Source organism: Cyclopterus lumpus, chromosome 24 (genome assembly GCF_009769545.1).
Source record: "Cyclopterus lumpus isolate fCycLum1 chromosome 24, fCycLum1.pri, whole genome shotgun sequence".
Taxonomy (NCBI): domain Eukaryota; kingdom Metazoa; phylum Chordata; class Actinopteri; order Perciformes; family Cyclopteridae; genus Cyclopterus; species Cyclopterus lumpus.
In genome coordinates this window covers 11897108-11921693 of record NC_046989.1, presented here as the reverse complement: position 1 = coordinate 11921693, position 24586 = coordinate 11897108, and the positions used below count along the sequence as shown (strand labels likewise).

The window sequence follows — 24586 nt, the reverse complement described above, 5'->3', positions numbered from 1 at the left end:
TCACTTGGACGGTTGATGCCCAGGGGCCAGTGTAGCATCCAGCCTGCTGCAGTGCCCTTGAGCAATCCGAGCAAAACATCAAATCACTAACAGCCGCTGGGTTACTTCCACTGTTTCAAAGGTGATCCTGGGTCGGACATCCCAGTGAAGAGATGGGGGAGAGAAAAGAAGGAGAAAAGCCAGAGGCTGTCAATGAAGTACATATTCTCACCTTCACTATTTCTTTCTTGCTTGCTTTCATTCTTGCTTGCGTTGTTTAGGCTGTTTGCTGGATTCACCTTGAAGAAAAGCTCCCAGCCAGCCAGCCTGTCTGCCGCGCAGCATCAAACCCAAAAGCCCGACTGTACCACCCCCCAGCCTGGGAGGGCGGAGTCTGCTTTCCTCCCGCAGATCTGAGTGTATAACACTCTGCAGCCAGCCACAATGTGTGTCAGAGGACTGTCTGTGCTCCCTAAGTAGATGACTACTCCAAACCTGGTGTCTGTATTACTGACTGCGAGTTACGAGAAAATTTGGTTCGCACATTACCATCCCAAGTCAGGACTAGGTGAGCATCTTTTCATTCCACCGGTGAAATATAGAGACGTGCTATCATTTCCTCACATTTTTCAAACACAACAGACTCTAATGGATGTGATTATTTCCATGCCATGTGTTTTTCGGTAAACACGCTTTTTTTTAATTTTTATATACGAACCACATTTTCTGGCATGTTTTGTGAGGAGTGAGCCAATGCGTCGTTTTGCACCCTCCGTGCGTCACTGTTCCATTTACGCACATTCTCCTGATAGATCTGCGTGTTTTTAAACCCCACAGAGGAGTAAGTGTAGAATTTGGTGGAGCAGACTGTGTGTGGGCTTTGACTCATGCTCTTTCTGAAGCCTAGTATTCAGGTGTGATAGAGGAGAGCGGGCATGGGGAGAGACGGTCTTTCCTTTTGGAGACTAAAGTATCTTTTGTTCCTTTACAGGTTTTTCGATTGTGGGATAGAATGCCGGCGATCATAAGTAAAAACTCCGATTTGGAGTTTGACTCCTTACAACCGTGTTTCTACCCGGATGAGGACGACTTCTACTTCTGTGGTCCCGACTCTGCGCCACCGGGGGAGGACATCTGGAAGAAATTCGAGTTGTTGCCCACTCCACCCCTCTCCCCGAGCCGAGCCGCGCTACCGGGGGAGCCGGCGACTGGTTCCCTGGAAGCAGACCCTCTGGGCTTCGGCTTAGGGGACCCACTGGACTGGGCTTCTGAGCTGCTACTCCTGCCCGAGGACGATATCTGGGGGGCGTCCGACGATGGAGACCTATTTGGCTCCGCTTTGGATAATAACCCCAACAATATCATAATCCAGGACTGTATGTGGAGTGGCTTCTCCGCCAGGGAAAAGCTGGAGCGTGTAGTCACGGAGAAACTCGGCAAGGCTATTTCCACTGCTACAGGAGGCGGCAGGAACATGTGCGTCAAAGCGCCGGAGGTTGTGAGCCGCAGCCCGGCGACAGAGTGTGTGGACCCCACAGTAGTCTTCCCTTTCCCGGTCAACAAGAAGAACGGCAGCAGAGACTCAACCGGGACCGTGAACACGCCCACAACCCACGGAAGCGCTCCCAGCGACTCCGGTAAGAATTTAAAGACACGCTAAAGACTTTTGTTTCCATTTTTATGAAATTCAAGTGGCAAGAAAACCTCCAACACGGAAATATCACAGCATTCTTATTATTACACTATAATGATCAGCATTATTATTGGTGTTTTTCAATTTTTTTAATCATCATCTTGTTGTTATTATTGACTGGCATAGAATCGGATTATCTCGTTAAATTCCACGCGCACACACGCACGCCCACAAAAGAACACGCATAGTGGAGTAGTGACACAGTGAACTAGGTTTACGTAATCAGCGAGCTCTTCATCCGGCAGATGGCAGTAAAATGGGGGATTGTGTGCCTTCCTGAACTCAGTTGGCATTCGAGCCAAACAAAAAGACGACCCAGTCAGTGACTGCAGTCGAACCCGCCTGCGGGAGGGGAAGATGAAAAGGTGTTCAATAATGTGATGAGCTGATAACGTGCCTGGTTCACGGTGCCGCGCGAGGCTTTCATTACGCATGGATTAACGGACAATTTGCGCACAGTGGGTGAGAAATTGGCAGTTATTTTGGACCGCCTGTATAAACTGCTGCCTTGAGTTTACATGATCACTTAAATTAGCAAGAGGAAGAAGAACATTACACTGGAATAACATAAAGGATGAGAGCCAATCAAAACAAAGCTATATATATATATATATATATATATATATATATATATATATATATATATATATATATATACACACACACATATATAATACATTATATCCCATTTAGTTATGTATAATGTCAACAATAGCATGTGTTTTGATTGGGAAATGGTTGATGTGTGTATGTAATGGCCCTAAGACTACATCTCCCGTCTATTGCCGCCTACGTGTTCCCTAAACAAACACTCACGGGTCCTTATCAGCGTATTTTTGCTGTGAAACAGCACAAAGGCCTCCAGCTTGGCACAGAGGGTAGAGTCAGCCAGCCTTGCCAAACACCTCCTCCAACGCGAAGAAAAGGAGGACGGAGGAGGGCCCTGGCTTTTTCTTTTAGGGGGGTGACAGCTTTGAACGAGCGCTCCATCTCGACAGCTGTCTCCCTGGCGCCGCTCCAGCTCCGAGGCTTAAAGGGTGCTGATCCGATCGACTGCCGCCCCGCCGCCCTGCGCACAGCACCGCTCCAATGCGCTTCCGCCGCTCGCCGCGTTAAGACGCGTCTTTCTTTGTATTGTGAGGGCCGATTTACTTTCTCATAAAAGAGACAGCCTTTACAGGCTACACTGTAGGATTCTCCACACAGTTAGGCCAGTATTTCTATTAATTAGGTCTGTAAGGGAACAAGGGACACCTCACTCCAAATGCAGTCGTAAAGCTGTAATTCAGTGGCGGAGAAAGATATCTCTTGGATAATATTCTATCTCCTCAGATAGACATGTTGTACTCTTCCTCCTATTTATACACTTTCCAGCTTCAATAAATGAATTGTTCCATTCTGAGAGTGGAACACCAAACATATTCACATGTGGCAGCCACGCCCCCTCATCCACCCAGCTGTGCCCAGCTTTGTTTTGATGCCAGAGCCAGATTGAGTGTGTGTGTGTGTGTTCAGTGACTGTTTTGAGACAGTATCCTGGTGCAGCGGTGTCTGAAGTGGGTTACTGTAAGCTGTAAAATGCCACACTCTTCAGATGCTCCTGAGCTGATAATGAGAACCATTATCACAAAGGCATTTTAACTGGGCCTCACACTCTCTGCCTCATGATTGGCCACTTCCTCTCATCTTCAAAGGCGCCAGTCCATGATAAGTCTCAGCTGCCTTGATTCCAGCGCAGGTTAAGACGAAGTGCTCAGCTGGAAAAAGATTTTATATTTCACTTCATCCGAGGTTAAAGTGAAGTTCTTAAAGGCTCCCACACTGTGGCCTCGCTGATAGACTGAAGGCATCAGACTGAAGGCATCAGACTAAAACTGTCTCGTCTCACCGGAGAAGATTAAGAGACGGTTTGAAGGCGGGATAGAGAAGGAAAGGCAAAAATCCAGCCTGTCTGCTCAACACGGAGACTGAGCATGTCAACGCCTGCAGAGTAGATTAGTTGAGGAGTGACTGACACTAAGCATTAAGAGGGTTCTGCTTAAGCAAACAGCGTTGAGCAACGCTCTCGCTCCCACACTCTCTCTCTCTCTCTTGATCTCTCTCACATGCATACCTGTCACCTGCTGGGACAGAGATGACAAAGTGTGAATGCTTGGTGTATCAGAGCGATCAAGTCACTCACATTCTGTTTTGTTTTTTTCCCAGAAGAGGAAGACGATGAAGAAGAAGATGACGAGGAAGAAGAGGACGACGACGACGAGGACGACGACGAGGACGACGACGATGAGGAGGAGGACGAGGAAGAGGAGGAGATTGATGTGGTAACAGTAGAGAAGCGGCGCTCCACGATCAACAAGGCATCACCCATGGCGACGGGTACAGTCACCATCTCTGTGCATCCCAAAAGCCACGATGCGAGAGGGTCCGGCGTGGTGAGTCGGTTCGTCAGCAGAGCTCCTCAGGAGCTGATCCTGAAGAGGAGCTCAGTCCACCAGCAGCAACACAACTACGCGGCTCCCTCACCGTACACTTCAGACGACGACCCCGCCCCACCACCAAAAAAGCAAAGGACGTCAGACGCGCCTCGACCTCCCACCAGAACCATCTCGTCATGCTCCTCCTCCTCCTCCTCCTCCACATCCTGCAGTTCATTCACCAGCACATCGGGGCCACGCAGCAAGCGCAGCGCCAGTGGAGACAGCAGCCCGCGCGGCAGCTCCGACTCCGAGGACAGCGAGCGCCGGCGCAACCACAACATCCTGGAGCGTCAGCGCCGCAACGACCTGCGCTCCAGCTTCCTGACGCTGCGCGACCACGTGCCTGAGCTGGCACACAACGAGAAGGCGGCGAAGGTACTGATTCTGAAGAAGGCCACTGAGTATGTGAGCTCACTGGAGACAGAGGAGATGAGACTCCAGCAGGAGAAGGACAGGCTTCAGGCCCGCAGGCAGCAGCTGATGCGCAGGCTGGAGCAGGCTAGGACTCGCTAACAGACAACCACTACAACACAGAAACACTCACATATACCCGGGATCAACCCCCTTCCCCACCCTGCCTCCACTGAGTCGGTCTGAAACACAATTAGATGCATCCACACTTAGGCCTATACACTTACGCACAAACACATGCATATCTGTTGTACACGTGCGCACACAAACATCTCAGAGGACGTTTATCTTCAAATGCCGAAACACACACACACACACACACACACACACACATCTTTGAGGAAAGGGGGAGGGGTTGGCCAGGGGGGATGCTCGGACTTTCACTGCCGCCACTTTTTTTGCACATTTGTTGACGTTAAGAATGTTTAGGGTTTACTTTTTCAATCCAGTCACATTGAGGAAAGATTTTTTTAAAAAGAGAAAAGAATGAGGGAGGAGAGAGGACACAACTTGTTTTGCTCTTCCCTCCCTCTAGTTTTTTTTATATCATTTGTATCTTGTATTTTGTTTTTTTGTACTCACTGTGACACCAGCCTGGAATCAGTTGATTCCCACAGGGATGGGTATAAGAGGGCACTTTGCTTGGAGAGTTCACGTACAAGAAGCAGTGCACACTTACTTTGCCTTCACCACTGCAAAACTGAAGAGACTATAACGACTGAGGCGTTTTGGGTCACATAAGCAATGCCACTACAGGTTCTCTTTCTCTCACTCCTCTCTCACACTGGTGCTCCAACCAAGTCAGTGGATGTATAACTGTGCACCTTGCTAGCCGACACTTTTGTATATAACAATAGTGTACAGACAAAATAAACTCAGATCTGCCTTGTTTTGTAATACATTTTGTCCTTGTTTTTTTATACATGTGAGGAAGCTGCCAATAACCAGACTGGAAGTTTATATACCTTTAAAAGTACTGTAAGGCCTCGATTTTTGAGAGTCATGAAACTTTGTAATATAACAATATATTGTTTTTTTTTTCTCTTCTCTTTTTCTTTGTATTGTATCATATTACTAATTCTACACACCTTTATGCTTTTAGTGTGAACCTGATACATACTAAATTTGATACTTATATTTTCGTATGAAAATGAGTTCTCGGTAGATATCACTTTATCTTGTCATTTGTTTTTCTTTTATCTCAAATAATTCTTTTGTACAGCAAATGTGTTCTATCCTCATGTACCTGGCCTTTTTCTTAATTCCTCTTTTGTTTATATTTGTAACTATCGGGTGCATAGAACTGGGTAAACGGATATAAGATGTTTGTTTTTTGACTTTTAAAATGTACATTTAGTGCTGCAACTCATAGCACTTTGAAATACCTCATTTTGAAAAATAAATAGACATCATAAAATCCTCACCTTTGCCTTTGTGGATCTTTTATTGTCACCGAAACTGTGAACATCACCTTTGACCACTTCGCCCTTCCATATATGTCTTTTCTCCTGTTTATTTTTCTACATTTCCGTATTTGTTTTGCTGTTCTCAAAAGACTCATCCTGACAAAGAAATCTGTCTCAGCACCCTGCGGCTACCTCCCCCTCTCTAGCCTCTCACACCCACCCACACACACACCTACGCACACACACTTCAAGTGCAACGGAGCACACATCCCCACACACACACACGCACACACACACACACACACACACACACACACACACACACACCTACACGCACACACACTCTCCTCTCCTCTCTTTTTCCCTCTCACACCGACACAGCTCTTCCTACTACATTGTTCAGGCTGTTGCCATGGAAACTGGAGCAGCTGCTGAGTGGCAGACACCGAGAGTGAGTCTTTTATTTGTCTGTTAGTAGTCTGTGTATTTCTGCCTGCATGTGTGTGTGTGCGTGCGTGTGCGTATGAATGCAAATGTCTGTATGTGTGTCTACCTTTTGTCCTGGTCTGTGTGTGGCCCAGACGCCTGATATCTCTGGCGTTGTGCGCTGCCTGCCACGATGCCAGGACAAGGCCGGACACTGTTTACCAACATCAGCCACATGGCTCTGGCCTCTTCCTCCTCCTCCTCTTCCTCATCCTCCCTCCTTCTTCTTTCCTCCTTTCCTCTGTGCCTCCAGTGCCGGGCCTTAGCCCAAATATGTGCCACTCAGGAGTCTGGCCAGGCGTTCACTGGAGATGGCTGAAAGAGAAATCTGTTGCCACGGTCTGAGTAGCCATTCAGCACGACAGTGTGTTCACAGAGGGAAGGAGAATGAGACTTGCTGAGAAGGGAATTAACAGGACATAAAAACGCATATTGTTGACTTTGTTTTATCCTTTTATCCTAAAAAAGCGACAGGGTGACGCTTTCTTCATCAGCTGAAATGGTATATTACTTAAAGGGTGCTTTACAGTACTATAGGATGAATCAAACACTTAAAATGAGCTTTTTCCCTGCCATGCTCTTCACATTGAACTGCTTGTGACCGCATACATCCATGAAGGAGGACCCAAATGATCTAGAGGTATGTTCACTTTGTGAGAGACAGAGCTATATGAAGACTGATGACTTTGTTTTGGAGTTGAGACAGCCCAAGACTGAGCCTCTCGGTGGGGGAGTGGAACTGGCGGATTACGTAACAGGAGTTTGGTAGGTCTGGTGCCTTTGTGCGCACTTACTGTGCGTGTGCATGTGTGTGTGTGTGGTACAGGATCTAGTGTCTTTGTGTGTGCGTGTCCTCTTGTGGGACTTCCCCTTACCATCTGCCCAATGGCTTATCCTGCTTGGTTATAGGATGAAAACAAGTTCATGGACAATAACATGCCGGAGAAAAAAATGAAATAAAAACAACATAGTGCAGCCAACAGAGGAATGTTTGCTTCAGATGGTAGCTGTGGCATTTAAGAAGAAATTGAACACGCAGACACTTGTGCAGTACTGCTCAAACAAACAAAACGCACACACACACACGCACACACACACACACACACACACACACACACAAACACACATTCACATCGTAACAGTGTCCAGTGCTACATTTCCTGACCCCCCTTTGCAAAAACATAAAACTCTGCTCCTCTCAGCTGTGCACACACACGGTGCCTTCCTCTTCACCCCCACACACCCCCCCCCACCCACTCCCAACACACTCGCTCGCACACTTCAAACACATTTAAGCAATATAATCTGAGGCTAATTGTTTAAAGGGAAGCTAGTGTTCAGGGAATGGCCATCTTCTGCGTTAAACAGACATATGGCCATGGCTTTTCCCTGATTAATACCTATTATCCCTCTGCCCACTGACTGCCTTGCTGGAGCTGCCCGCCCAGACACACACACACACGCACACACACACACACACACACGCACGCACACAACTCTAATGGGCTTACACCCCACTGACGGATGTATATTAAAGCTACACAAGAGATAATGTGGCGTGTTTGTGTTTGTCATGTGTGTCTTGTCATCTGTTTTGAGATCTTGATTACCACCGGCACCAATTGACAACACTTGTCAAAACATTTCTATTGTCCTGTTGGACACCCGATCTGTATTCAACATGTTAACCTTCCCATATGGAGGAAACAATGGCTGATGTGTGTGTGTGTGTGTGCCCAACCTCTGCACAAAGGCGTGCCCGTTATCCTGCGCCACACTGGGCTCTGTTTGCCAAGTGCCCTGCTATCTGTAAGGGGAGTGTTTATGTGTGCGAGGGGGGTGTCACCATCTGTTTCGGGGTCCAGCGTGGTCGCATGTGCTTAGAAATGGTTTGTTTTGGGGTTGTTGTAGAGAGAGGAGCCTGATATTAGGAGGGTATCAGGGGGTATCGGGGTAGGAAACATGGATGTTGTGTGTGGTGGGGGATGAGAGGCAGTTCCTCGTTGCCCAAGCTGAGTAATATGCAGCCCAGACAAAGAGCTGTGGAGCTACAGTAATTGCAGAGCACATAGTGGACTGGGAGGCAGGAGAGGGAGGGAGAGAGGGTGGGAAGGGAGAGAAAAGGAGGCCAGAGTGTTTGATCAAAGTTTACCAAAGTCTGAGGAGATTTGCATACAGATGGTACTGTAGCCCGGCCCCGGAATACCTTTCCCTCTCTTTATTCCTCTTTATTTCTCTCTCTCTCTTGCTCTCTCTCTCTCTCTCTCTCTCTCTCTCTCTCTCTCTATCGCACGCACACACATACACACACATACACACACACATGCACACACACATGCACACAAATGTAATAGGGTTTCATTGAAGAATCCATGAATAGCCTTTCAGGAGCGTGTTCTGAGGAAGAAACGGCCTTGGCTGCACAACACAGCACCTCGAAAAAAAGAAAGGAGAGATAAAAAAAGTGAGAGAAAGGCAATGATTAAGAAAGAGGACATAACAAAAGAGAATGGTTACAATGGGAAGAAAGCCTCTATGAAGCACTAATTATTAAAAGTAATTCACCCAGTAAAGTTTACCTTTCTGTAGTCATGAAATACACATGCATCCGTTGATATAAAAATATCTGTGCTGACACCTTTCTCTTTTACGTCCTTCATTCATCCTTTCCCTGGCACATCCTCAGTCCATATTGATTTTGAGTGCCATTGTTGTGCAGGCATTGATCACACAAGTGCTGTCTTCTTATGTAAGTTGCATGTTTCTTTGAAGCTATTGTTTCGAGGCAAGCTTCTGGCAATTAGACTGCTGTGCCAAGTGTCCTCGCAATGCGCCTGTCAGCGGCTGAGCTCCTACGCAACATGACATCAACCGTTAAAGCCACAACCAGCCCCGACTTGCCGTTGAGCTGCCGCACAGTATAATAGTAAATTATGGTTTAATGTTTGACTATCAACCGCCAGCTCAATCACCATGTTACACACCTTAGGTTTTAAGGAACACGGCTGTCAGTGAGTCATTTATGAAGGACTTTTCAAAACAGTAGTTACAAAGTGCTGTACAGAGAGGATTGAAGAGCGAGACAAGATGATAAGATAAGATGGGAACAAACTGCGCAAACCGCAAAATATATACTTCATACAATCTAAATAAAAGTGAAGGGTCAGTTTGACCAAACATCAATAGTAGTCTAAGTATTTTTAGGGGCTTTTTACAAGAGAGATGAAAAAGAGAGAGGAGGAAGGGATGAGGTTACCAAGCTGGCCTTAATACATCTCTACTACGCCATTAGCCACAGGGTACCTGTGCATCATTTTCATTGGAACTACTTTCTCCTGAAAAAAGAAAGCTATTGACGTCACATTCTGCGGTGTGTCTGTTACAGAAATCTAACGACGCTGTAACAAAATTCCATTCGCTTTCATTATCGGAGCGGCGGCAGAAACCCCAGAGAAGAATATCTAAAGACCCGCGCACATAAAACAAAGTGCTTTGGCACACTTTACCAATTCTATATTGACAGGGGAGGAAAAATGACTTGTGACCCGGACTGAACCTGTAACCTCCCAACCACATGTTAGATTCTGCCTGCTACAACTAACCTACCACAATCCAATCAGCACTCCATCACTGCCATACATTGTTATATTGACATATTGTTGCATATGGGTGGGCTATGAGATAAAGCCTTCATTGTAATCAGTATAAACAAGCTGGCCTACTGTAAATATTGGGATTCACACTTGCAGCAGGACTTAATAATGGAGTGGCCATATGTCACAGAAACACATGTTAAAGTGATTACTTATCTTAAAGCAGATGTGTGTCTCTATCTGTTGGTGTACAATTGTGGCTTTTGTGCCAGTTTGTGTGTATGCAAGTGCACACCCACACCTCTGTTTGTGTATGTATGTTTATGCATGTGTGTGTGTTTATGCATGCGTGCGTGCGTGTGTATGTGTGTACTTGTGTTTATTTGGAGTAATCACCGGGGCGCTTCTGTGTTTGTACATCTGTATCGGGATTGATTCATGACTGCTACTCCAGAGGAAACAGATAACAAATGGTTTTCTGGTCCAATAAACATCGCCTGCATGTAAACCAAATGAGACTAAACTAAACCATCCTCCGCCTGGACCTTCATTTCGAGGCTGAACGGCTGGCTGGCTGGCTGGCTGGGAGGCTGTCCTATGCTGAGGTTAAACTCAATGAGAGACATATTGATTGTGGGCTAATTGTGGAGTGCCGGTGTCACCTCAGGCCTTCCAGGCTCCCCGATGGTTTACACTTCCAATCAATGAGTTTGTGTTTGAATGGGGCCATGTTCGGCTGCTGCATTTTTCAGAACTCTCCACCACAAAATGTTGCAAAAGGTTTGCCTTATAAGTTGAAAAAATGAATACAAATGTATGTGTACACACATATGTGTGTATGTGTGACATCTTGACCCCTTGTGTTGCAACGGTTGATTTAATTATCATTTGGGGTCCACCGGGGGCTTAATCAATGCAGTGTTTGATCATTGGAGAGCTTGAACGTGTCTGACCTTTGACCTTTATGCTTGCTAGGAGGAGTGGCAATGACTGGTGGGAGAAAGTGGGCTCAAGGAGGTAAATCCATACAAAACATCCATTTGTATAAGTGTTATGAATATAATATGAAGCTCTACAAAGTCATTACGAAGTAACAGTGCTTCATTAGTACAAATTACATGAATGAAACATTTGAATGTAATTTAGAAAATTGGTTCATTTCAGATGTTATGTCATATACATATCTCATTACATCGCAGTGGTAAGGCTAGGGGAGCACATTTTCAAAAGATATCAAAAGTAGATATATTTTACAAGTGAATACTATCTTGTTCGACTACAGCAGCCCAGTCAGTCTATTCATTCAGGCACTGCTGAAGCCTCAGTGATGACTGTGTACACTGCAAATCCCTCGTTGCATGCCCTTGGGGGTTTGCACAAGGCCTGGTTTGGGGCGAGAGCAGGATGTAGTAAAGTCGTGGAGGCAAGGTTGAGGCACATTTTGCCTGTTCAGCAACAGTCTGCCTCCACACCCCAACTAAAAAACGACATTGACTATCAATGTAGGGCTGTTTTCTTCCGAAGGCTCCCTTAAAACGTAGGAAACAGCTCTCTAATCCGTTTGGGTGAATAAAATACACACCTGTGACAACATATAAATGTTCATGAATGGACCTAATAATCACAATTTATAACTCCACCACTCTCCCTCTCTCTGCATCCCTGCGAGCATTGATACATTGATGCTTTCTTATCTTTTTAAAATGGTAACATTAGATCTTGAAGAAGATGCAATAAAATAATGACACAAAAAAGTAATTTTCAACAGATTACAGATGTTCCTCAAATATTATATGTTGTCAATTACTTATTACCAATTTTAAATACAACTTTATTTAGCTTTTAAACTTAGAAAAATAAATTCTGGCTTAGGGCTCGGGGCCACTCAAGACTGCTCTTTGAAGTAATCCTTCCTCTAAATCTCAATATCTCAAGGCTGTTTGCTCAGTAATAACTGCAATAAAATACCTGCCTAAAGGAATGCATACTCGATTGGAATTCTTAAAGCTCATGGAGAAGAGAATCCATTGAATAGTAGACAAACCAGAGGTAAAAAGGCCAAGAGAGGGCACATAAAAAGGATATCAACGCTCCGGGGCGACCCCGCTCCTCGACAGTTATCTGTCGGTTTGATGGCGATCTGGAGTGCGACGGGGCAGAGGACGTGGCCGGGCGGGGCGGCAGAATCCCCAGCAGGGGCCTCGCTGACACATGTGGGACAGAGCTCAGTGGAAATCGGGTTAATGAATCGTATAGGAGGGGAAACGACGGGGTTACTCGTCTTTCAATATTCCCCCGTCATTATCAGTTGGACCAGCACTCATGTGCACACACCACTGGGAGAGGGAGAGACGGGGAGGTCAGTAGGTGGTATATCTGTGAAGACCTATGAAAAGGATGTCAAACAATAGATCATGTGTGTAAGACAAAGAAACCACCATCGACTTGTCATGGCCAATTTCTACTGGAAATAAAAGATGGTTCTGTCTCTTTTTGTGAGTGCTCATGTATGTGATGTACTGTGAATATGACCGTTAGGTACCAAGTTGAACATTTGATGGCTAATTAGTTTTTTGTCTTTGTCTGTATGCAGTCTTCTTTTTAGCTGCAGTATTATTACGTGCCTTTGTGCGAGTGCATTCCCTGATGGGTTTTGGTCTATGATCAGTCCATTACAGGCTTGTCTGCCTGGCTGTCACTTCTCTCTGATGGATCAGTGAGCTCCAGACAGAAGCACCAGTCCCAGTTTTAATAACACCAGCCTGTTTCTGCACTCCCAACACAGATGCAAATCACTGCCTCCTATTAGATTGGCTACAACCAGCTCACACCACGTCCACTCTCCATCTCCCTGCAGTGGTTACTGTTCCTGAAGGATGTGTGCTGACAAGTTGACCCTGGCGAAATGAAGCTTTTAATTACTGATGAAAATTTAGGACAACAGACTCAACCGAATCCAGCCTCTTCACACAAATAATTCCCCTTTCTAAGAGGATGAAATATATTAGCATATTTAATTGGTGGCTCATACCCATCTCTTGTGTTTGACAGCTGTTGAGTCAGACGACGGCATTGTGCAAATATGAGTCAGTGCACACTAATCTAATCAGGGAAACCTTGGCTGCGGATTGAGTTAGCATTTTGGACATCCGTCAGCAAGCTCTCAGGATTACACACAAGGTTAATTATGGAAGAATTAGATTCCGAAAGGACAATGACTCTATGTTTGTAAGGGTAAGGTAATAGTATTCACAAGTCACAGGCCGATGCGAATGAAGGCCTGAAGAACGGCCCACAGACCACGATGCTGTGCTAACTCAGGCGTGGCATTGATTATTTTAATTGGTGGACTGGGAGTGGAGAATCTCATTGGATTTGATTTAAACCCCTCGACACACACACACACACACACACACACACACACACAGACAGACAGACAGACACACTTCAGATACTATCCACCAGTGCATCAGTCGTTGTCTGACCTATCTGGGCCGCTTTCATCTGGGATTTTACCTTGTTTTATGCATTAACCTCCCTGGCTTCGCCAGCACTTTCCAGTGTCCTCCAATACGACCTTAAACCACATTGATTCAAAAATAGAAAAGGAAAGTCAGGATTTTTCAAGTTGCGCTGCAGGGAAAATTACCTGCTTAATGACACATACCAGCAAGTGTTAAATGCCCCGGCACAGCAGAAATTGGCAACGTGAAATTGATCCGCAGAACTTTGCAAAATAGGCAGTGCTAAAGGCTTGGTGACGTAGTTACTACTCATAGAGTTAATGGGTGAACTAATGGCAACCTCACTAGCAAGCTGGGAACATACTCTCGTAAGTCACTCAGTCTCTGAGAATCTTTCTATCTTCTCTGTGTTGTGCCATTTACTCCAAGTTCCTCAAATTTCATGATAAAGATGCGATGGATTGGGCGGATCCATGGAAATTCTATTGAAATTGATTTATTTTGCCAGGAAATGGTCCTGGTTATAATTCCGGCCCTGAAATCCAAAACTACCCTCTACTGAAGGACATATGCTGTATCATCGCACCATGTTACAGGTAGGGCCAGCAGAGGAGGCTAAAATGGCTTGGCAGTTAGAACAGCTGCCCCGATAAAACCATACCCACTCAAAATCCAATCCGACAACAAGAAGATTTACTACAGGAACTTATTGAGCTCATATTTCCTCTTTTGTTACTCTCCTTCTTTTGTTTAAAACATTGAGTGTGATTAATTTGCGTCATCGGGATATTCCTGGCACGCCATCACATTCTGTCTCTCGGTCCTTCCTCTGTCTGTCTCGCACACACACTGTTAAATAAGACACACACACACACACACACACACACACACACACCAATACACGGACACGTTCGAGTGAGTGAGCACCGGGCATGCCATTGATGCTCTGCTCTGGCTTCATCCATCACTGATAATAACTGAGGACAGCTGTGTGTTCAGTCCCCCCCACTCTCTCTCCGTCATACCACAAGCTTGAGGCGGGCGAATGGAGGAGAGGAGGGGTGTATTTATTCTGCTCTCCCTCCTACCACACACACACACACACACACAATCCTCATAATATAGTCCTGTAACCTCTATACCCCCCTCCCCCCTCCGCCACCCAACCACAGTCCCACCACCCCCAACTCGAGAGAATACCGGCCCCGGGCCAGGCCCAGATGGCCATGGCCCGCAGCGGCCTGCACGTGGTCGCTATCTGGCTCCAGATCTACACCAGGGTTGGGATAGAAAACAGGGATGCAAAGCTGAGGTACACACACATGCACACACATACACACACACTGACACTCAGAGACACAAAGACAAATGCCTTTATACCCTGTTATGCATGCATTTTAATGCATACTCTCACTTGTGAAGGGTCTCCTTCAGGCAGCTACATGAATACACACACACACACACACACACACACACACACCAAACAGGGACGACTGTTTAGGCTGAAGTTAATGAAGAGATAACAGCTGATGTTATTAGTTTCCACATGAATGGAGTCTGTCGGGGCTGCATTCTGTCTGATCATCGGGATTTGACTGCGTTCAGCGTACATAAGTGTGAGTGGTCTTTCATTGACACCTCGTCCTTGAACTACCTTATTTAACTAGGTCAGATCACTATGAGCAAATTGCTATGTAGTGGGGAAAGCAGGAGATGCAATACACTCTAATAGCCAGCTTTCTCTTCAGAACAGCTTCTGGTGTAGTTTGCTCAAGGGCACTTCAAGATTATTTTGAGGGCGCCACTGTGAGCTTTTAGCAGTTGGTATTGAAAGGGTCTAAATTACAGACGGCCAACAACAATTTCCTTGGTAAAAAGCAGTTCTGATGAAAACGGTTCACAGTGGATCATTGTTGCATTTGTTTAATTAAATTTGTAAATGCTGCGATAAACACAAATAACATTTTCACCTCCATTGCACTGGGTACCAGCCCGATCCACATTAAATACAATGTCTTTCTGTGTTTCTGCAATCAGTTACAGTCATCAAATAACATAGTAGCGCCATCTTATCATACTCATAAGTCATCCTCATGAGTTATATGCATATTTGGAGAAGAGTGCGGTAATATTGGATGGGGTTTTGTAACCTTGAGAAAATGTGATCGAAAAATACAAAGAAGGTTATGTAAAAATATATTTTTCCAGTAATTTGGGTGAACCAACCATTTAAAACTAACAGTGAAAGCAGTTTGTCTCCACTCATTTCCTGTAAATCTCCTGCTGCCTGATGGTGAAGAAAAAAACATCATAATTAAGCTTGTAGGAAATCTGTTTTTGGCCAAACAATGTCCTTTGTTTACGTCACTCCTTTTCACATATTCTTGACTAATCTGCAATCTAAACAGTACAGTGAGGTCAGTTCCAGTAAATCTTCACAGATGGCAAGCCAATGTTATTCGATTAGCAGGTGATGGGGAACGGGTGGAACCCGATCCCCAACAAAACACCAGTCCAGCACACTCCCTTCTATAAAAGACACCTGTCAGAAACAAGAGCCTCCTTTACCCTGGCTGTTAAAGAAAAGCACTCTCCTTGTCTCATCATCATTTAAGACTTAGGCACTTCAAAGCTGGCCAGGTACAATAGCAACGAGCAGGCCGCCTTCAAAAGAACAGCACAGGTTATGGCGTGGTGGCAGGAGAGAAGAATAGCCCCGTAAATCATAATAGAGAGGAAAATATAAAAGACGAGGCGGAGAGACGCAGTTCACCTGTTCTCTGTAACACAATCACTTAACGATCCTCGGGGTGCTTTGTAAGGGAGAGCGCTCCTGTAGCTCGCGCCCTCACTTTGTGCCCCGCTGCAGCCCAGAGATCATCTTCCCCCTCTCTACAGACCCCCTGACCTTCTCTCTGTTCCACTTACACACACACCCATCAAAATTACCCTTACTCCTCACAGATTAAGATCAATGTCATTCATCGCGTTTAGAGTATCAGCCTTTGATTTGGACCAGAGAAAGGGAAGGGAGGGCACGCGGGGCACCTGGGAGCTGTGTGACGACGAGGAAAAAAAATGTCCTCCGTTAGATGTGGATGAAAGTGTCTTCTTTGCTTTCCCCTTGAGATATTTAAAGTCACTGCAGGTTGACAAAAAGACACATTTGCTCTCATGCAAGCATTTCATCAACGAATGTTCCTCCAACATCTCTCACCACAATAAGTGGTGTCTTCAGATGTAAAACAGCACTGTGTTTTATAGCACAAAGTATTTCTACGGCCCAGGTGAGAAGATCTCATCTGCTCTGATCGTAGGCTTCAGGGATGAAAACAGCGGGATGTGCTACGGCAAGTGATTTTACAGCTCTTGACATTCATCACAGCTGCAATGAGCTCGCCCTTTCCATGTAGCGTGCTACAACAAACATGCTACATGGTACTCTACCTGGCCCGTATGACGGACTCTACTGCCTCTGAAGCTGAGCCAGGATGAGCGTTTTTGCTCAATGTCGTTTTTGCACCAATTGTGCCGAAGCAATATTCTCAATGAAACAAATGAAGAGTCTGTGTTTCCTGACACAGTCTTGGACCCCTGATGTCCATTCTCACTGTGATTAAGCCCAGCCCCCGTTACCTCTGCTTTACTACAGCGATTCCTCTGTGTGTTTAGTCCCTAACCTTTGACCTGGCCCATAGGTAAGCTTAGCACTGCCCCTTCTCTATAGATAGCTTTTTTTCTTCCCATTGAAGTTCCAAACTCTCCTATCGCCACTCTCTCTCTCTCTCTCCGTTTACCTACCACCCCCAACATCCCCACCCTTGGAATCGTCAGGGTATGTGACGGTTTAAATGCCCCCTATTGTTGGCAGAATGGACCTTTTGTCCGCACCCCCTGCATGTGCTGACTAAGGGACATCTAGTGAGCCTACTTTTGAGTCCATCCAGCGGTATGAGAGGGGTGGATACAGAGGGTTGGCTAAGCCTTGCAATGACGCCTACCCCCACTCTCCCAGAGTGTTTGAGGAATTTCCTGATTCTATAACTTTTTAAATAGCTGGCCCCCCTTGCCTTTATATACCTCCAATAGCAGCCACTCTGTGCCTCACACCTAGCAGACGGACTTAACTGGCCAGGCCACGTACGTCTAAATCAAAACAAGTACTCCTAATGTATCCTCCCTGGACAGCATTCCTCAATTTGTGGTGGGGAAAATGTTGGCTTGCTCTGGACGGAAGCCCAAAATGGAGAGGAAAAAGACGTTTAATTGAATTCACATCAGTGAAGACATGGATTGGACATGTGTCAGTAGAAATGCATACTAGACTTATAAGACCTTTAGTAGTAAATGGCCCAAACTGTTTCCGTAAAGCAACAGCAAAATGTATCATAAAAAGACCCTGGAACAAACATAAACATAACAGCATATGATCATTCATAATAAGGGGTGCTCCGCTCCGATGAGGATTTCTGGGGACATTGACCAATCTGTGGAAGGAGTATTGCCCTGTAACTGATCACAGGGTCTATTTGAAGCTGCTTCTCTACGCCGGTCTCTCGCTCTCTGTTTGACACATCTATAAAAGTGTGAACACTTCTTTCCCCAAAGACACACACAGTCTATATGGGTTCCCCTGTGTCTCTGGCCGCAGACTCGGGTCACCGATGTTATCCCTTGCGGCCCCTACTGGCTGGGGGCCAGTTAAGAGTAGGGAGTGAAGAGTCAGTCAATGAACCAGCGGTGCCATAGGGCTCCTGCTCCCAATGCCGGTAACCCACCCGTCCAGTCTGAAACACGGACGAGTGGTGACCGATCGATCTGAGCACTTTTAATTGATTCCAGTAACATCCTGTAACATCTTCTGTTGCTGGAAGCCAGAAGCGCAGCACCCTGACACATCCCATAGCGGGGATGAAAATTCACAGAATGACAGTCATTGCTATTTTTTGTCTTGAGCATCGAGTCAAATTACTGAACGCTTAAGACAGCACTCTATTTATACTCCAACCCTTGAAAAATGCCATAAAAGACAGTGGAGGCTTGATATGTGAAAGCATCTTAACAGAGAGAGAAGGATGCTTAGAAAGGAAAGATAAATGAGAGCGGTAGCATCTGGTATTATAACTTTATTTCCGTAATGAGGATCTGCGCACACAGCAGTTTGTGGACCAATAATTAATCTCCCTAACATCCCTTTTTAATAGACTTCCTTTGAAGGGCTTTTAGAAAATGCTGCTTTTAAACAATAACTAATTAACTTCAAACATCAGAGCACACATTAGAGCTGAATAGTATTTACTGGCCATCCTTTAAACAAGTGCCTTTAAAATCTAATCCGCTAATGTATCCAAATCACACGGCTGTCCTGGGTCATATATCTTTAGTTGTACGTCGGTCCACTTTAACAAGAGTCAGATGCCAAACAGTCCTCTACATCAAAAAGCTGCCGGCCAGCACCTAATATCCTCTGCTGTCCCAATGCTGCCGTTTCACCACCCATGTTCATAAAACGCAGTCCCCCTACCCCCCTCTCTCCGACGCCCTCCTTTCACTTTGATTGAGCTAATTGTGTTTCCTGCTCAATGCAGTAAACTTAAGGGAAGATAGGAAGTGCATATGCACGTACCCTGGAGCCTACAGACTAACATTCACACTGTAGGCGGCTTTTCAAACAAGAGGCCATTAGAGACAATAGGCAGGCTCATTCACTTTCTGAGGGTCCAATTTAAATGGCAGTGGAAGGTAGTAAAGCCACTTCAGCCCTTTGGAGTATGGACTCCTCTCCTGACACCTCTCTCTTGGATATGCGTTGGAAATAGCTCATTATTCGTCTGTGGTCTTTCACATCAACATTAACTTTACCATGTATCTATCTATCCATGTATCCTTTAGCAGAAAAAGAAACCTGTAACTAACCCCAACCTAAATATGGAGACATAGATAGGGACGCTTCACATTTTAGTAAATGATGGTTGAACTGTTGCACAAGTGTAAAAGAGGCTTTCGAACGTACCGATGCAACATCTGGCCCATCCTGATTTGATAACTCATCGGTTTTCACCCGGAGAGCCATCACGAAACCGCACTGTGGTCGCCTTTGTTATCACAGCCTGTCACTCTTTTTTTCTTCATCCCTCTCTTTCTCTTTGTCAATCTGGGTGAGCTCCTGTTGACCCGAGGGCCTCTGTGGTGGGAGCGGGCCACACTGGACCACTTCAGAGCCTGTCCCAAAACCACACAGAGCTTCCCGTGCAATCATTGGGTGTATTTCTCTTTCTCTGCTCTCTCTGTCTCTCTTTATCTGAAACCTCATCCCTCTCGGTGCTGGTGACCTGGTCCGTGTGTGTTGCGGCCTTGGCAGCGGCAGACAGTGTGTTTAGCGAATGGGAGGGAAGTCATATGTTAGCAGTTTGAACCTACAGCCCCAATTAGAGGCAGCTGTTGCTGCGCTATCGCACCACAGCAGAGGGGAGGGGGGCTCAATTTATGGTCTGCGTCTCCGTGGCGACCCCTGTTTGATGTGCAGATAATTAGGAAGTGAATGGCTTCCTGTGGGTTACTGCTGGAAGGGGCATGCAATAATAAAAAACAGAGAGAAAGGGAGAACAAGGAGGAACAGCTGAGAAGTAGGATGCATACTGAGGTGGTGGCAGGGTCAGGTGGTGTGCCAACAGGAGCTGGAGGTCTTTATAGGCAGTGCCACCGTGCACCCACTCCCCCATGTCTATGTGTGTGCATGCTCCAGCGTGGGGTGCATCTCCCGACATGACTTTGCATGTGACACACTTGACCCCCTGGTTTTGTGCGCGTCTGAATCCGCTCGCACTCAAGAGACTAAATCAGTCAACGCACCGCTGGAATCAGCTTTGAGCTCCTCTGCTCTTCACATACCATCCTTTGACTCACACAAAAACACGTCTGTGCAAGTTAGTACCGCTGAACATATTTACAAACTTGGCAAGATGAGTTAGCAGCCTCCACAAGTGGTGGAGGAAACCGAATAGATCAAAGAACGAAACGCATGTCCTTATAGATTAAGGAAAGAATCCACTCACATGTGTGTGGACAGGTAATTTCAAACATCTTGTATTATCTTCTGTCAAATTTGCACAGTCAACGTTTCGGTTGAGACTACCCTTAAAGCTTTTTCTTTTTAAAAGCTTAGTCTCAACTCAAATAGCTTTAGTTTGTCCCATAGCAACACTTTGTTATTCCCATTTGTTTCATCACCACCTTGCATGTCATTTCAACTCTGACCCCTGCAGCCAGAAGTCACAACCCTCTTTCATTGTCCTCACGATTTCTCTCAATAGGATCAGAATCCAAAAATCCAATCGAAAAAAAAAACAACTCTTGAATAAAAATAAATAGTAATTGATTCGTGGGATTCCTCTCAGTCAAGTGTTAAGTCAGTCAATAAAACTTTCTAACAAACTCTGCTGGTCACTGTATGAGCCACAATAGGGCTAGATTGTGATGCCCGGTGCCTTTTGTTTCTCTTCAGCTTTTCCGGGGAATGAAACACAATAGGATGGAATGCATTGGTTTCTGCTTGAGTGCTAAACCCAATCAGGATGATAACAATGTGCTTTAAAGGACTAGGAGAGACTTTAACTATCCTCCAGAGCATCAGATTAGCGTGTTACAATCTACCCCCCTGTGGCCGGCTATTCATGTGCATCGTAAGACCAACACTAAACAACAACACACACGCACAACACAGTCCACACACTGAAACACAAAAACCTCCTTCACATTTGGCATCTGCATTAATATATCCAGCTGGTTATTCAATTAACTGATTACAAATCAATGAATAAATCAGGCGGGGCGTAACAAGCTATTGCTCTGTCAGCATATGCGTGGAAAGTGTTGATATTGTTCACGGTTCTTAAACACACATTATCTTAACCTTTGTAGACATGGATTGAGTGTTTGGCTTTACATAGGTTTGGGTATCAAATCTTAAAGGATTCTTCACCCTTAAAGTTACCATTTGTGTATCAATTACCCACCAGCTGTTTTTTCTCACAGGCCTCCACTGTGAATGGAGCATCCCAAAACGGAGTGAATCCTCGATGGATGGAAGTAAATGGAGGCCAGGTTTAATAACAGCAAAACTACATCAACACACTCATTTACACACTCTCACACAACTCGTGCAGTATGATCCAAGTCTCATTTATCAATACTTCCCTAACATCGTACTATATAAAACACTAACGCCAATACCATGGCACAGGGCGGAAGTGGTGGAAGTTTTTTACTCATCAAGGATTTACAAGCCTCTGTGGAGGCATGCAAGAAAAAAGGTTTTCTTTAAAAATTCAGGGCAACATAGGGTGAGTAATGTATATACAAATGGTCATTTTGTGGGTGAAGTATTTCTTTAATATTTGTTGAATAGTGACTGAAATGTGCCCGGAATGTCAAGTAACGAAAAGTCAAATATTATGTTTCATAATTATATTAAAATAGTTTTTCACTTATTATATGATCAGATCCAACATTTAGTTAACTATGATGAGATATTTAATCATCTAATTTAAGACGGTTCTTTTTTTCATGCAAAGTTATTCATTTGATCATCTTGATCGGACATCAAGTACTACAAGGCCAGAATCACCATTATCAATCGTTTGTAATATCAATTAGGACTGCAGAGCAGCAAGGGGTGTCAGTGTTGTGGCAGCGCAGCAGTAAATACGGCAAATATAATTCAATGATTAACTTAGTGATTGGAATATAAATCGTGAATTCACAGACTTTCTTTTAAGTCAGGCATATAAGCATCCTGGCTATACCTCATGATGTCATTAACAATGGTAGTCTGGGTTATGCAACAGAACACACACACACACACACACACACACATATATATATATATATATATATATATATATGCATTGCGTTTATCACAGTCAAAACAAGTTCTCCAACCAAGGACCCTCACAGCTCAGCTGTATTCACGGGAATGCAGAGAAAAGGGAAAATATTCTGATAAGAAGCTGTTTTCTTACGGGGGTCCATGATATCTTGTTATGCTTAGCATTTGTTTTACTCTATGAGAACATGTGATGTGTCTGAGCCGGTATCTGTATTCCCATTACGACATGTGCCTTGGTGCCATGAGAAAAGTAATCTAAGACTTTCCTGAAGCTGTGGTGAGACCAGAGCGTAAATGAAGGCGTCGGGGAGCGTATGTATTGTGGCAAGGGCCCTGATTGACTAAATCACCACTCTCAATTAAAAAAGAACATCAACGAAAAACCTAATTTCTCACCCACCTTTTTATTCCTTATTTTGTTTTCCATCTTTTTTCCTTTTTACATTGAAACCCCCCCCCCCCCCTATGCTGCTCTCCTGCTTTTCTGTGCTGAAGGCCGCTGACAAAAGGAATTGTGCAAACGAGCCTTTAAAATCCCTAAATGGTTGTGGTCTGCGCACAATGGGCCAAAGAATGCGGTGGTGGACAAAGGCCGGCCCTTGCCCCACCACTCCGCCCTGCAGTGATGGATCCGAACGGACGCATGAACGTGGGCTGGATTTGGGGCTGCGGAGGCGCCACCTCGCCCCCCACTGGGCCAACCAAAAGGGACAGGCCTCGGGGATACACTGAACCCCAGCCAAGGGCCTCAAAACAATCACAAGCTGCTAACTAGCCTCGCCATCCATAGGCCTTGATTGATATGGGAAACGCATGCTTGCTTCGCCATACAGCTCCCTCCATCACTCTTTATCATCCTCAAAGCCTGAAATTATTCCCCTTTTCAAAGCCAATGCTACAGATTAGAAGTGGGCAGCCATTAAAAGCTGTTTCTATGTACATAACAGGTTTAAATTAGACTTAAAATCATGTTTTATATGCATCCAATATGCCTCACAAGGATGTAGGCTGTAACGAATGGTAAAGAAATATGAAGGAGCGATGGTGAAATCAGAGAATGAAGGTACGGACAAATTATAATAAGTGTTTTATTAAGGGGGACAGCCCCCTTCTAGGCTAATGTAGTAAGGAAAACCGTAATTTGCATGGTTCAGGCATATGGAAAATGTCATCTGACAACCCCGTTTAAAGCTAAATTGAAAGCAGGTTGGTAAGGTTATAGCAAATACTCCACTGGTCTTCCGGTCTTTGAAACCAAGAAACCCACACAAGCCTGAGTAGACATACTGCCAACCACTGATGAACCACACTGCGGTGTTGTTGCTCCAAACAAACACAACAGGCCATGAATATTGGCGTTATGTAATCCATATCCAGGGGGACATCCTTCAGGAGTCAGATTGGCAGTTCCTCCATCTATTTGTTAACTTAAAGACTTGTTAACGTGTTAACATCACTCCTTCATATGTCTCAGGCAACATAAAAAAACCTATTTTTTCAACTTTGTGCCCTCCAGTTCTTATATGATTGATGATATTTGCCGTCTGTAGTTTTAAGCTCACAATCAATACTGGAGGTCTCTATTAGCCTGCAGCTCATTTCTACATGAGATATAAAAGGCAATAGATAACAACTGTGAGGTGTGTAATTACAGCATGGCAAGGCTTAATGGTAGAGAAGAACTCTTTGATTATGGCTTCACACAATGCAGAATTACATCTTTTGTGTATACCATGTGACTAATTTACTTGCTAGGCGTCAAGCAGTTGGCTGGGTGTTTGTTTGTGTGTGTCTGTTTTGTAGGGCCTTGGTTCAATGTGCAAAGCAAGTTGTAACATCACACACATAACAAAATAAAAGGGAGCCATTGACTCATGCTCGCATCAGTATCTGTGGATTGCTTGTGTATATATCTGTGTATTGCCCACACGTATAACATTTTACTTTTTTGTGTTTCTTCTCTTGATCCCAAAGTAGCAATGCATTTGTGAGACTCAGTTTCAAGAAATAAAATGTATTGTCCTTGTAAATAAAGTTGTCCATTCATGATTATAATACAGAACAAGCCATATCTGAGCAAAAAAGTGTCTTCAACCTTTTACTTTAAATCCAACAACTACTTACTGACTTCCTATCAAATCCTATATTAGAAAATCTGCTGTTAAAGCTTTCTGGATATCTAACTGAGTG

The 24586-nt window shown here is 44.9% G+C and overlaps 1 protein-coding gene across 2 annotated transcripts; it reads left to right on the top strand.

Moving 5' to 3' along the window:
- The first annotated feature begins 405 nt into the window (after positions 1-405).
- mycn (MYCN proto-oncogene, bHLH transcription factor) lies at positions 406-5982 on the top strand. Of its 2 annotated transcripts, none has more exons than XM_034528159.1 (3): positions 406-547; positions 971-1616; positions 3878-5982. In XM_034528159.1, the coding sequence occupies exons 2-3, from the start codon at positions 992-994 to the stop codon at positions 4660-4662; spliced, it is 1410 nt and encodes a 469-aa protein (XP_034384050.1). In that variant the 5' UTR covers positions 406-547; positions 971-991; the 3' UTR covers positions 4663-5982. The 2 variants fall into 2 exon arrangements, with proteins under 2 accessions (XP_034384050.1, XP_034384051.1); XM_034528160.1 differs by having other exon boundaries at positions 3881-5940.
- Positions 5983-24586: the final 18604 nt, after the last annotated feature.